Source organism: Melanerpes formicivorus, unplaced genomic scaffold (genome assembly GCF_026170545.1).
Source record: "Melanerpes formicivorus ecotype bairdi unplaced genomic scaffold, bMelFor1.0.p_v2 SCAF_15, whole genome shotgun sequence".
Classification (NCBI taxonomy): Eukaryota; Metazoa; Chordata; class Aves; order Piciformes; family Picidae; genus Melanerpes; species Melanerpes formicivorus.
In genome coordinates this window covers 14,346,425-14,360,362 of record NW_027142367.1, presented here as the reverse complement: position 1 = coordinate 14,360,362, position 13,938 = coordinate 14,346,425, and the positions used below count along the sequence as shown (strand labels likewise).

At 36.7% G+C, this 13,938-nt stretch overlaps 1 protein-coding gene across 4 annotated transcripts in view; it reads left to right on the top strand.

Annotated features, from left to right (window-relative positions):
- The window catches only part of CDH19 (cadherin 19), a 118,221-nt gene that overhangs the window by 65,772 nt on the left and 38,511 nt on the right, over positions 1–13,938 (top strand). For all 4 annotated transcript variants that reach the window (XM_068147680.1, XM_068147681.1, XM_068147678.1 and 1 more), the window contains exons 2-3: positions 5,119–5,346; positions 9,371–9,665. In XM_068147680.1, the coding sequence (XP_068003781.1) occupies positions 5,149–5,346; positions 9,371–9,665 (493 nt within the window). In that variant the 5' untranslated portion in view covers positions 5,119–5,148. The remainder of the gene's footprint in view (positions 1–5,118; positions 5,347–9,370; positions 9,666–13,938) is intronic.

Below are 13,938 nucleotides of genomic sequence, written 5' to 3'. Positions count from 1 at the left end.
GCAAAAGATCAACTCACAGCTAAAAATCAATGAAAATGGTAATGAAGAATTTCTAACACACCAAACCTGTAAAAAATATTATCTGTCTCTATGTGACACTTACAAAGCCTAAAGAACAGGATGAAGTCCACTGCTTTTCGCAGAATCACAGACTGGTTAGTGCCAGAAGGCTCCCCTGGAGATCATCTAGTCTGATACCCCTGCTAAATCTGGTTGCACAGGATCACATCCAGACAGGTTTGGAATCTGTCCAGAGAAAAAGACCCCATAACCACTCTGGGCAGCCTTTCCCAGTGCTTTGTTACCCTCACGGGGAAGAAGTTTTCCCTCTTGTTCAGATGGAACTTCCTGTGTTCCAGTTTGTGCCTGATGCTCCTTGCCCTATTACTGGTCACCACTGAAAAGAAACCACCCACATCCTTTTGACACTTGCCCTTTAGATATTGATAGGCATTGAGAAGATCTTCTCACAGGTTTCTCCATGTCTCTCATTCTCTCATCTCTCCTCACAAAAGAGATGTTCCAGTCCTCTCAGCATCTTCACAGACCTTAGTCAGACTCTTTCCTGTACTTCCCTGTCTCTCTTGAACCACAGAACCAACTGCACACTCTGAAATATTTTATTATTTTTCTATACAACATTTGAAAAAGAAAAGGCTACAAAATGTGTGCATTAACTGAACTAGTTTATAGATATATGATTAATTCTAGAAGCAATATTGCCCATATGTCTACCATATAGTGTAAAATCTGAACTGCTCAATGAACATGAGCCTTTTCTGGAGGGAGAATTATCAGTAATCAGTCATACAAAAATCAGCTAGGAGAAATAGCCAATAGACATAGCACAAGTAAACAAATTCTGTATTCTGCTTTCTAACTAAATGTCTAGTTGAAACCATGATGGTTTCTATTAATTCAAACTTTTTTAAAACACAGTAATCTGTGTTAGCTACAAATATCCTTTCTTCTTTATCCTACTAAGTGGAAATTAAAGATAGCAATATACAAGGCAGAGAAATTTCACTCTAATTATAATAACGCTGATGAACAAACCAGAAACTGCAACTAAAGCATCAAGTTAGGCCTCTGCTTAAGGATTATGTTCCAGATGCTGCATATTAATGAATTATCACAGAATCACAGAATCACCAAGGTTAGAAGAGACCTAATTAGATAGGTGTACAGGAATTTTTCCACTCTGTTGTTGTTGTTGTGTTGCTTTTTTTTTTTTTTTTTAATTGATATAATTAAAACAAGCAAATATATAATCAAATGCCAGAAAATTAATGCCTTTCAGTCTGGTATTTTTGATTCTGCTCAGTACTTTCAAGGATGGAGAGATTAAGTTTTCTTCAGGAGTCACTATTTCAAAATCCTTTTGTGAAGTAGGATCAGATACATATACGACATGGTCCTAATGGTCTCTGGAGCACCACATCCCTTATTACCATGTTCCAGTGGCTTGTTACTTCCTAATTTAAAGGCTTTATATCAAATTATGGGGAGTTTGTTACAAAATTAATCTGTTTTTTATCTTTCAGTTAACAGAACTGAAGTTAGCCCCAGTTTAGATATAATCTATTGTTTGTGGGGGGGCTTGGTAATGCTCCAGATGATGATTGTTTTGCCTGTTCTTAGTCTTTTACTTTTTTTCCCTCTACAAATATATAACCACTATATCCCAGCTGTATTTTTTAAAGCTCTTATTCTTCCCCTTGTTATTCTTGCAGTAATATGCAGTAACAGGTATTATTTTGTAGTGTAATGACATGATCATAGTTTAAAACAAATTCCTATTATCAAAACAATAGGAGTTCAGACTACCAGCACACCTAAAATTAACATCTAGCTTCAAATTCTGATAGGATGACTTGGTGATGTTTCTGGAACAAAGGTAACAAATTGCTCTGAAACTTTGTGCCAAGGATGTAAATCTCTTCCTAGTCTATAGGACTGGGAATGAGTCCTGATTTTGACTGGGTGTAGAAGGAAGATACTGCTTTAAAAGCTGTAACCTACTTGTTATGACTACGACTGATCCCCTCATTACTCTGTTCTAAGCATCAGTCTATTATTGCTAGCCGATGCAAGTGACAGAGTAAATAAGTCTTTCTGAAGGAACAGGACAGGAACAGAACAATGGTCCACATTTCTCTCACTCCCTTGGGAAATTCTTAGTGATAGCTATCTGAAAATATTTTTTTTTCTTTTTAATGAGAGCTCATTCTATTAAAAATAATCCATTTGTGTAGCACTTAAAAGCTCTGTGTTTCTACTAGTCCTTACTTTTGGTGCATATTATAACACAAAGTACAAGGCCATTTAGTTTACAAAAATCTTACTGAGTGCAAAACAAGAGACAACTGATGGATGGGGAAAGACAGAGGAATACAAAAGAATAACAAGACAATGCTAGTTGCTGTGATAGGCAGCAGTGTCAGCACAGAACCACCTTAAACACGGTGAACTCTTAGGTAGGTGGCACTTTGTTCTTTTTTATTTTAATGGAAATATTAGGAAAAGAGAAGGGAATCATAAATTAGTTTCCAGATATTTTACAAAAGCTGCTTCTGAGAGTGAGTTACGATCTGTAGAACAGACAGAAGGTGGTTGTTTCACAGTAAATCCAACAATTGGATATATTAAGAATGGCAACATATGCTCACCAGAGGCTGGAGACAGTGTCTCAGTGCCAAATGAGTAGAAGTCATGGAAAGTGTGTTTTGAAAGGTCTTGAAAGCAAAGGCCAGTTGAGCATGGCTGATATATCAGAGAAGATAAACCCAGAAATACATACAACTCTTAATTCCATTACATAGCTGTATGTTTTTTTAACAATAATTTGTTTGCTCTCTATATTTTCAAGCTAAATTCTATTTAAACACATGAAAGTGTACAACATGTCAGAATCTCAAATTCTTTATTGCCTTCTAACTTGCCTGAGACACAACACTTGAATCCATGTATCATAGGCTATTAAAATAAATTAGTAAAGAGAAAACACTGACCTGGACCAAAATATTAATTATGCTCTCTAAGTTTTTCATTGCTGATGATTGACTGCTGAGTGGATTGATAAAAGGTGGCTACCAGTAGATCAGCACAGTCATATTCTGAACCTTCACTATGCTGATGTGCATACACGTTGTCTGTCACCTGATTTAGGTAATGAATGTTTGCCTGACATTCACTCTGCATGAAATACTGACCCACGAGCCTAAAATACTTCATTGACCAAGGTGGACAGTGTCAGAATAAACAGCCAAAACGGCAGTGGATGGGTAGTCAGAAGCATTTATTATGGCCCTAACTGAACACCTTTCTCTTGGTTTAGATAGTGATTTAAACAAATTCCTTTATGATTCCTCAGAAAGATCTTTTTGACCACTCAGTTTTCAGTGTTTGAGTGGCCTGCCCTTAGGCATGTACAGTAATGAAATGAATGGCCATTTTCAAAATTAGGTGCTGTGCAAATTACTGCCTAGCATTGAATGCATTTGTACAGAGAGACTCTGAAAGGCCTTTAGACTTTTTAAACCTCATTCAGGCTTCGTTTGAGAGCCAAGCTGAGCTTTGCTTTACCTTGTTTTCCATGTCACAAATATTATTCTTACAGCTTTAGGAATATAACTGAAATGAGAGTGTACCCAAGTTACATTCCTTCCATTCAAGTCTTATCTTGCACTGTTACAGATGAAAACCAGAAAATATTAACAAATTGAAGCACATGCTTTAACATCTACAATTCTGGGGATTTTAATATTACTCCTTTATCTTTTCTCTTAGTAAATATATGTATATATGTGTTACATTTTAACAAAATAATATTCCACATTCCACATCATGTAAAATGGCTGAAAGTGATAGTTGTCTGTATGACCTGTCCATCACTTTAAGCAATTATGGCATTTCTTTTTGTGTAAGGATGGGTACTTTTAACATTAGTATTTAAATTATTACCTTAAAACACATACATTCATATTTTATCCAGGACAGGCAAAAGACTCACAGTTTTTTGCAGACCTAAAGTAAATGAAGCCGATTTTTTTTTCCAGTGTGTGCTGTAGAAACTTACTGGCATGTGACAAAACCATAAACCACACTGGTCCTGCATAGGAAATCTTATTCTTAAAGGCTAAAGTCTTGAAAAGAATGGCTAAGACCGCTGTCAACTAAGTCTTTAAGACCTGAAAAGTGTGTGGTAATGATTTTCAAAATGTTCCTTTCAGCTGCATAGGAGGAAAAGGTTTTCTTAACTGTTCATTGCACTCTATTTAAAATTTGGAGTTAAATTTATTGCATCAAAACACTTTGGAAAGACTATGATACCTTATGGTTTGTACCAGATTGTTTTCTGAAATAATACTTTATGCCACTGATGCTAGCTGCAGAAACCTACAGCTTTCAAGATGTTTTTGACTTTTGTCTGTTTCATAGAAAGTAAGAATGTCAAAGGTAGCAAAACCAGTTAAGACAATTTCTGTTGGCCACAGAGGAGAAAGTTGCACATTTTTACTGCTTCTTTGTGGTACCCTGCCACCTCTGACCTTTCTTGCAGGCACTTTGCTGAGTTGGAAAAGAGGGAAACAAGAGGTTAAAAAAAATTATCTGCACTGCTCTGTTTCAGCTGTCAGTCATCAGGGCCACTAAGGCTAGACATTCACCCTTCAGGCAGTTCTGTGACTGCAGCTCAAAATGAGCCCTGTCTAAGCAGAAACATACAATTATTCCAATCAAATTATACCTAGGCTACACAATACAATTACCAAGATTAATTTGGAAGATGAATTAATTGAAGGGTGATTTTCCTGGGTTTTTTGCATAGAAAGTCCCTGGAAAGGAAATTCATAAAGGAAAGCTGAACACTTGACTCATTGCAGAGTCTCTAAGAGAATCTCTATTTTAATCAGAAACAGCCTTTTTTTTTTTTTTAATCTCTTTCCTTTTGGGCAGAGGAGGAGGTTGTAACACTGCAAATAAGCTCTTACATTAGCACAGAATCAATATGTAAAAGCAGAAAGGAAAAACTGATGCTTTGTCACAGAGTTCTCTTTGATTTGTTCTTTGTTCTTTGTTTGTTTTGTTTTGTTTTATTTTTTTCCTCCTCTTCCACAGATGAAAATTGACTAAAAGGGAGGGTTCAGCATGAATTGTTCCACGTGGCTATCCCTCATCCTGGTGCTGGTGCAACCTTGGCCTTGCTTTACAAGCACACAGAATGACAGCACTCAAAACACAGATCAGTCTTTCACAGCAGTTCGAAGAGTGAAACGTGGCTGGGTGTGGGAGCCTCTCTTTGCAACAGAGGAACAGCCTTCAACAGTGTCTGTGTATGTTGGACAGGTATGATAAGTAAGGATTCAAGAACAAAATGAGATTAGATTTAATATCCTGATTAGCAATTTACAATGTTGACTTGGAAGATCAAGCATCTGGAAATACTAAGAAAGGTAGAAAAAACAGTTCAGGGAGCAGAACAACACCTTTCCTGTCCCATGGTCTGACTTAGAGTCACAGTACTCCAAGAGCTGGAAGTCATTGCAGGACCAAAGTCTTTCCTTCAACAAAGTCTTTGGTCAAGGAAACTCCACATTCACTCTGTTACTAAAACTAGCTCCATACACAGCAGATGAAGATATCAAGCTGAGAAGTTTCTTTAACTCTTCTGAATGAAAATTAAGAACTCGTTTATCAACATCTGGCAATTTGCTTGTGCTATTTTTGGCACTGCATCAGAGCAGCCATACTGAGCACACCATAGTTTACAAACAGTATTTAGCATGATTTTCTATTACACTAAGTAGCAGCTGATTTACCCCTCATTAATTTTTAATGAAGCAGATTAATATTAAATCCCTTTACCACTGAGAAACTACAGGAATCTGCATGGTTCATTAGAATAATGTAGGTTTAGCACAATGACCAATTATTTTTCACCCTCCTTTAAAAAAACACTTTAAGATAACTGTCTTGATGAGGCTTCAAATGCCTCTCTCTGCCCTTTTTTGTGTTGTTGTTGTTATTATAACAATTAATTATTTTTATTTTTGTATTCTAATTTTGAGATCACATTTTCTTTTCTTTAAGGCACTTTCTAGATGAATGAACCAAAATAAGTTTTGCTGCTAATTAACTAGCACTAAAATTTAATTGGGCCCAAAGGGTGAAGTGCTCAAAATTCATTAATTACTTTTTCACAGCCCCTTCGAAGTAACTACTATGGAAGTGTGATGTCTCACTTCTGAAAGAACAAGTGTAGACATACTCATTTTTAAGCTATTATTACTTTTCCTATAGCTGGAAAACAATTTCCTGTTAAGAAACTTTAAAAATGCAATGCATTTTCATACAGCTTTAGGAAAATTTCATAACCTTGTGTGACCATTTGAGGCTGTCCCCTTTAAGAAAGGGAACATTATGGTTGGATATTTGTAAATGAAAGACGGATCTAAACTAATTTCATTGGTAGATTAGGAGGAAGCACCTTCTGAACTGGGAGTGCAGCAGAGTATCCTGGGCATTCCTGCACTTTTCTGGTCAGTCTGTCTTCCCTCTCCTTCAGTGGCTTGCAGCTCACAGCTCCTGGGCTTTCGGCCAGGCTTGACCTTGAAACTGATAAACTGCAAGGCCTGTATTAACCGCTTTCCAATTAACACATAACTGCTTTTATTTTTTTTCTCTTTTCTCTCTTTCTAACCCTCTCTGGGGAAAGGGGGAGAGAAGGAGGAGCAGAGGTGGGGAACCCCCTCAGCAGAGGAGGGAACCCTCATTTCTGTGCTACTTCATTGTATATTTTTGTATATATTGTAAATATTGTAAATTCTGTATATTCCCCTGCATATCCTATATTGCTTTGTAAATATACAGCATCCACTGCTTTGCTAATTCAGCTGTGAGTTTTTTTCTTCACTTTCCGGGGGGAGGAGAAGGCACGGCCTTTCCCTTCCAACCCTACGACACCTTGCATTTCTATTTCTCACAGGTAAACTATAGGGAAAATGTGTTAAATATTATGGTTAATTTATTGTACTCTAAACATTATCTAATCAGACATATTTACCTCTGTCACTTTACTGAGTAGCATATACTCTGCTTTTAGCAAGTGGAGTAACAACCATGATCAGCACACAAATTTTTAGTAACTAAGGCCCTGAAGGAAGTTGCATCAACAAAATTACAAAAGTAGACAGTTTGTTTTGCAGTCGTATTCCATCTTCAGATTTCATTTAGCTTAGATTAATAAATCCATTATCACATTTAAGGAAAAGAAGTATGTCCATCAGTGCTGCAATGGTAGACATATGAAGGCAAGTACATAAATTCTTGTTCTCAGTTATCTACAATGAAAAGACCATCTATTCTTTTGTGCCTACCTTAACAAAACTGGTAAACTGAGAACTTTCAGTATGCTCTCTCAGCAAATGTCATCTGTAAGACACCTCTCATTTAACATGGTCAAGGGCATGAAAATATTCTGGGCATAAATGATTCTGCACAAAGTGGTTCAACACAGGTTGTGTCTAAACAGCCAGGCTGAGACATGAATGCTTCCAGCCTCCAAGTGTAGACTCGAGGTGAGGAGGAAGTTCTTCACCGAGCGAGTCATTCGTCATTGGAATGGGTTGCCGAGGGAGGTGGTTGAGTCATCGACCCTGGAGGCGTTCAAGAGGGGATTGGACGTGGCACTTGGTGCCATGGTCTAGTCATGGGGTCTGTGTTGATAGGTTGGACTCGATGATCCTCGAGGTCCTTTCCAACCTAAGTGATATTGTGATACTGTGTGATACTGTGATCTCTGAGGTCCCTCCCAACCTGAGCCATTCCATGATTCTGTGATCCATGCATACTGTGATCACATCTGAACCCCATCTTAAGATCCAGATATTTATCACCTTTCCCATTTCATGGGGTTCATGATAAAGAAACCAAGATCAAAAAGAACCTGTGGTGCCCCCTAGCCAGATGTCAAATTGGATGGTGTTAAAATGAGTTGGACCAGGCCACTCATAAAGGGATGAACTTGATTTATGTTTTTCACACAACTACTTTAATGATTCTAAACTTCCTAGCCTTTAAATTTTCTCTTTTGCACTGGAAAGGGGAATTAAATCTGTATAATTTAGGGCTTAAATACTATGACAAGAGCATGAACTCAAAACTTTTCCTCATGTCTCAGAGTAGTGCCCCACTGACATTATGAATAAACTATCCATTTGATGCCAGGAGATAATTATACACAATGAAAATCTTCAAAAGTCATGAACATTGTTCCAGAGAAAAGTTAGAATGATTTTTGCAACCTCAGAAACTATTACAAGATGGGTTGAGCAGATGAATAGGGCAATGTGCCCATTATACCTCAGAGTTACATCTTTCCCATTGTGTGGCTTTATATCCCACACTGATCCATATGGTCAATACAAGTAAAATAAAACAGTGAGATTAGTGGAGTCATCAAGGAGATACATTATTTGAACTTTAAACCTGCTGCATTGTAGGAGAAATAGAATGAATATTATTTTTATTATTAATCGGATTTTTCAATAATCAGCCAGGTTTGTAGAGATTTTGACATCTTTTGTTCTAAACCCAAACCAAAAAAAATTAGAGTATTAACACTACAATAGAAATTACTCTTTCCATGTGGATGCCATGTGGACGTTAAGAAATTAAATTGTTATTATTATTATTAAAACAGTACTGCTACATATTGTTAACAGAACAATTTTTCTGGCAGGAACAAATGCATCTGGACCGCAGTGGTCTCCAGGGTTCAGCTTCATCAGAGAAATCGTTATCATAAAGTTCATCTTAGCAAGACAACAAAGGATGCAGACCATCCTGAAAGGAAATGGAAAATGTCGATCAATTTATTTCAGAATAAATAATACAGGCTTAAACCACAGAATGGCTTTTCATCTCTTCTCTTTAATATTTCAACAGAAAGAGAACAGCATCACTCACCATTACTGAGTACAAAAAAAGTATATAAAACTTCGAGAGGACACTTGTCATTTTTAGTAATAAAATTTTTGATAATATTTAATGAGCATCGTTTTCAGCAGAAGGTTATGGAAGATGATAAAGCAATGATCTAAAGTATATACATTCATTGTCTTTATGTCAAAGTGGCTGAAGCATCTTTTTTTCACGTTTACCCTCTATTTACATGTCTCTTAGCTCAATACTTTAAAATGAACTATGACTGACTGAAAGTGTGACAGTGCCCTCTTTTAAATACCAGTATCCAAGAAGGCTCACCAGTGACAAAGTTCTCTGTAGAATGAAAACACAAAAAGCCTAAATTCCATTTCTCTCAAAACATGGCTTATTTTTTATTATTATTTTTTCTGTTTTGTACTTGCAGCTGAAATCAGATTTAGAAAAGCAGGATGGCAACCTAAAGTACGTTTTGACTGGGGAAGGAGCCGGAAGCATTTTTACCATCGATGAAAATAATGGCAAAATTTATGTGACACAAAAGCTGGATCGAGAAAAAAAACCATTCTACACTCTAAGAGCACAAGCAATTAATAGGAAAACACAGCTTCCTGTTGAACCTGACTCAGAATTTATCATCAAGGTTCGAGATATCAACGATCATGAACCACAGTTCTTGGATGGACCTTACGTAGCCACTGTTCCAGAGATGTCACCTGAAGGTACAATATGCTGTGAACCAAACTCGTTATTTCCATATATATATATATATATATATATATAAATTATATGTTTAGGTATCTCTGTTGATATAAAATCTTAATAGTACAAAGCAAAATACATGACCAGCTTGGAAATTTGCCAAGGCATATGCTTAAAGTGAAGGTTGTGGATATACTGCTGATTAACATTAAATATTTAGATGCCTATATGTATACAATTCCTTTTCCAGAACTGGATACACACTTAGATTGAGTCTAGGGAGATCTGTCTTTCACATCAGTGATTCAAAGATGAAACTGCTACTTGTTTAAAAATCACAGTATCACAGTATCACTTAGGTTGGAAAGGACCTCGAGGATCATCGAGTCCAACCTATCAACACAGACCCCATGACTAGACCATGGCACCAAGTGCCACGTCCAATCTCCTCTTGAATGCCTCCAGGGTCGATGACTCAACCACCTCCCCGGGCAACCCATTCCAATGAGGAATGACTCACTTGGTGAAGAATTTCTTTGAAATGGGTTGAGTACTATAGCCAGTTGATACTAAAAATATTTTGAGGCTGACAGATTTCACTGCTTTTTCAATCAGTGTATCACCCTAGTCTCTAGAAAATTGTTCAGTGTACAATTACTACTACAATCTGTTGGTTCCTCAAGCTGAACAAAAAGTAGTATGCATGTCAACTGTTAAGTCCTCTGACTTCAGCTGAGGCTTTCTTGAATTCAAGGGTAATCAGCAACATCTTTTAGTTTATTCTGATTCTGCTTAACAATTAAGCATGACTTTCTTATACCCTGTGTAGTATATTCAATACATTCAATTCTAATATTTTACTGTGTGTTATTCCCTCTGCCACCCAAAGATAAGGATAGCTTCCCTCTTATAAGTAGTGGATTCAGAACATGAAAGGTATGCAGCCAATGTGGGGATAATTTGATGACCATCTTCATACCATGTATGATGTCTGCCTGTTTACACCACCAAGCTTCTTTCCTACCAGTCAGTCTCTCTATCAACTAGATGATGTGCTGTGAAGGACTGTCTTATGATTCCCTGAGCATATGAATTATAACTTTTCTGTCAAGAGGAATAACTTAATCCCTGCCTCTCTTCTTTCCTATCCCAACATGGTCAAATAGACCTGTGCAACAAATATGAGGTGAAGTCAGCATCTGACAAATATAGGTTTGATTCCATCATTTGTACACATGCATGTAAATACATAATGTATATACACATAATTTAAAATCCTTAAAATAACCCAAAGTGTGAATGAGTCTAACATAAGCAATCATTTTATAGATAGTGCTGTCTCCAAAGATCTATCTTCAAAATTAAAGGAAAATCGGATTCCTTAAATCTCACAGAAAGAATCCCAGTAATCATTTAAATACTTAGCTCTGCCTTTTTCTTTTCCAGTTATTTTTGTTGCAAATAATATTGAGAAGTTCAAACATCTCCCACTGAAAAATGTATGAATTAATGAAGTCATTAACATAGTAGCATCAGTGATCATAAAATGCAACAAAAACTATGTTTCGTTCAGCATTACCCATTCTGCTTTTAGAGCAGATTTAGTGACTTTCACAGGGAGCTGCAAACTTTGTCTTCTGCTGTCTTGGACAGAAGTTGCAAGAAAAGGATATATCTGAGGTTTAATCTAAAGAGGAGTTGGCATCCTAATTTCTACAAGAAGCAGTAGCTGACTGTCACTACTAGCAGTAGATTCAAAAGACACCCTTTTAATCTATTTTCTAGACATCTCGCTCATGCAACCTTCTATCAGGGAAAAGGTGTATGATTGTTTCTTCACTGACACAAGCAAGCAGCCTTATTTGTCTGAAGACTTCTCCATCTGAGTTTTTGGCCAAACAACTTTCCAACGTAATCAGCTGCTTCTTCAGAGGGTACTTCTACCCTTGATATCTTGTTCATCCACTCAAACTTGAAGACAAGACTTGTGCTGTGCTGCATGTGGGCTCTCATCAGAGAGGAGAAGAGGGGCAGAACCCCCTCACTCAACCTGCTGTCCACATCACATAGGATAAAGCTGAGAATATGGCTTGTCTTCAGGACTGAAGTAGGCATTGCCAGCTCATATCCAAATTTTTGTCTACCAGTACCCTCAAGTCCTTCTCTGTAGGTTCTCAAATGGTAGGAGCTGCATTTCTGCAGTGAAACCACTTTTTACTGTAAACCCCAAGGCATTAATCTTTACAAGAAAATTTCTAACCTCACAGTAGATAGAAACATTATGCAACCAAAAGTTGTAGCATACACCATAATAGTTTAGTACATCAATGTTTTCCCCCTAACAAAATAGAATGTCCTCTTGTATAGCAAGGGATATAGACCAGAATTCTTTTAAATGACACAGTGCAATAGAGAGACTTGGACTTGGCTTTCAAGAGTTCTCTAATGGCAGTTCAACTCACTGATGCTAGACCTGAGATCTCCTAGTAATTTCCTCACAGAAAGTATGCTCAGGGAATGTATGAAGTACTTGGGAAAACAGTTCAGACTCATTAAACATTTTGTCTGGAACTAAGGGAGCAAGGAGAGGATAATTCACAGCCAGACACTTGCCTCAGAGAACCACAAAAAAGAAAAGAAAACAGGCACAGATATTTTTTCCTAAAGTTAGGTACAAATATCAATAAATATATGCACTAATATAACAACAATTTAGAATGTTTTACTTATTTCTTAGCTCACTATTGCCATTGATATAAAATTTTATTAGAATTTTTATATGCAAGTGTCACAGTAAATGAAAAGTGTGCTAGCAAATGGACTCTCTTCTGAGAACACAGGACTTTGGTTTTCCCTCAGGCATTTGGTATAATTTTACATTAAGTGGCTTCCATATAACTGTTAAACTTGTACAAATGCAGTATATCTGATGGAATAGTTAAGATTCAGATGCAGTAATGGATCAGTTCTTAATGTTTCTGTGGATTTCAAGCTCTAGTTAGAAAGATGAATAACGACTTGTTGTTAATTTTCCATTATTCATTGTTTGAAGGCCCTACAGTTTATCTATTGGGCTGCATTACATACCCTAAGAAGGGTGAAACCAGTGTTGCAGAAATGCAAAGAAAATGCTTATGCAGCAATCAGCAAAAGGTTATTTGCCTTAAATAAATCTGATAAAAAACAAAAGATGTGTAACCATGTTTATCATCCAGCTTAAGATATTATTGTCTGCATAAAACACATATTTGGGGCTAAGCTTTGTATTGACACAACGTAGACTTCTATATTCAACAGTATATGTTTGAAAACACACAAACATATTCAGTTAGTTTGTCCCTGCCATGATATCCATTTTCACATTAATGTTGTGCTACTGTATCATGCTGGAGTGTCAAGAGGTATAAGTTTGGGGGTTGGTTGGTATTTTTTTGTTTAGGGGGTGGTATGTGTTACTATGTAGTCCATATTAATGTAGAGATTCATATAGTGATTGGGAAATATTTGTTCTAAAAGAATGTAAGCAATGGTAGTCTTGTCTTTATGTGTCCTCCTGCTGCCTCAGTTTAAAAATTATCTCCCTCTTGAGAATGCAGGAGATCTGTTAATACTTCCCTCCATGTCAGCTCCCTCTTTACTTAAATGCTCCCTGCCTGCTACCTTTCCATTGTATCCACCAGCTGCATCCCACTGAGCCCAACTGAACAAATTCCATGCTTCTGTCTTATGCTGTATTGTGGAGGAATCAACAGGCCAGCTGAAAAGTAGAAGCAGTAAATGTTGGTTTAGATGTAACATTTCTTTCTAATGGTTAGCAACTGTGTAGAAAATAACTCTTCTTTTAAATGAGATGCACAAAAGCTGAAATGGTAACTTTGCAGTCATATTTATGTTGGATTTTATTCCTGATTTATTGAATATGGTGTGGTAAACAAGTCCATTTCAAAGTCCATTCATAGCAGACTGTACTTATTGGACCATTCATAGATCTTGATTCTTTCCTAACTAATGGAGTTCTTTATTGTTTTTGTTTTTCCAAAACAGATGTATTCTAGCCATGTTAAATTGTCTTAGAGGATCAATTTCCTCCAGTAGAACCGTTTCCACAAAACTGATATAAGGTTAACAGAGCTGAAGAGCTCCTCTACTCTCCAACCTTATTAAAGAATACTGTTATTCCTGCAGCATACAAGTGTTTTGATTAAATATTAATCTCTCTCTTTTTTCTTTATCATTGCTGCAGAGCAGCAGGGAGCAATATATATATGTCTAGATCTATACAAACACCTAATA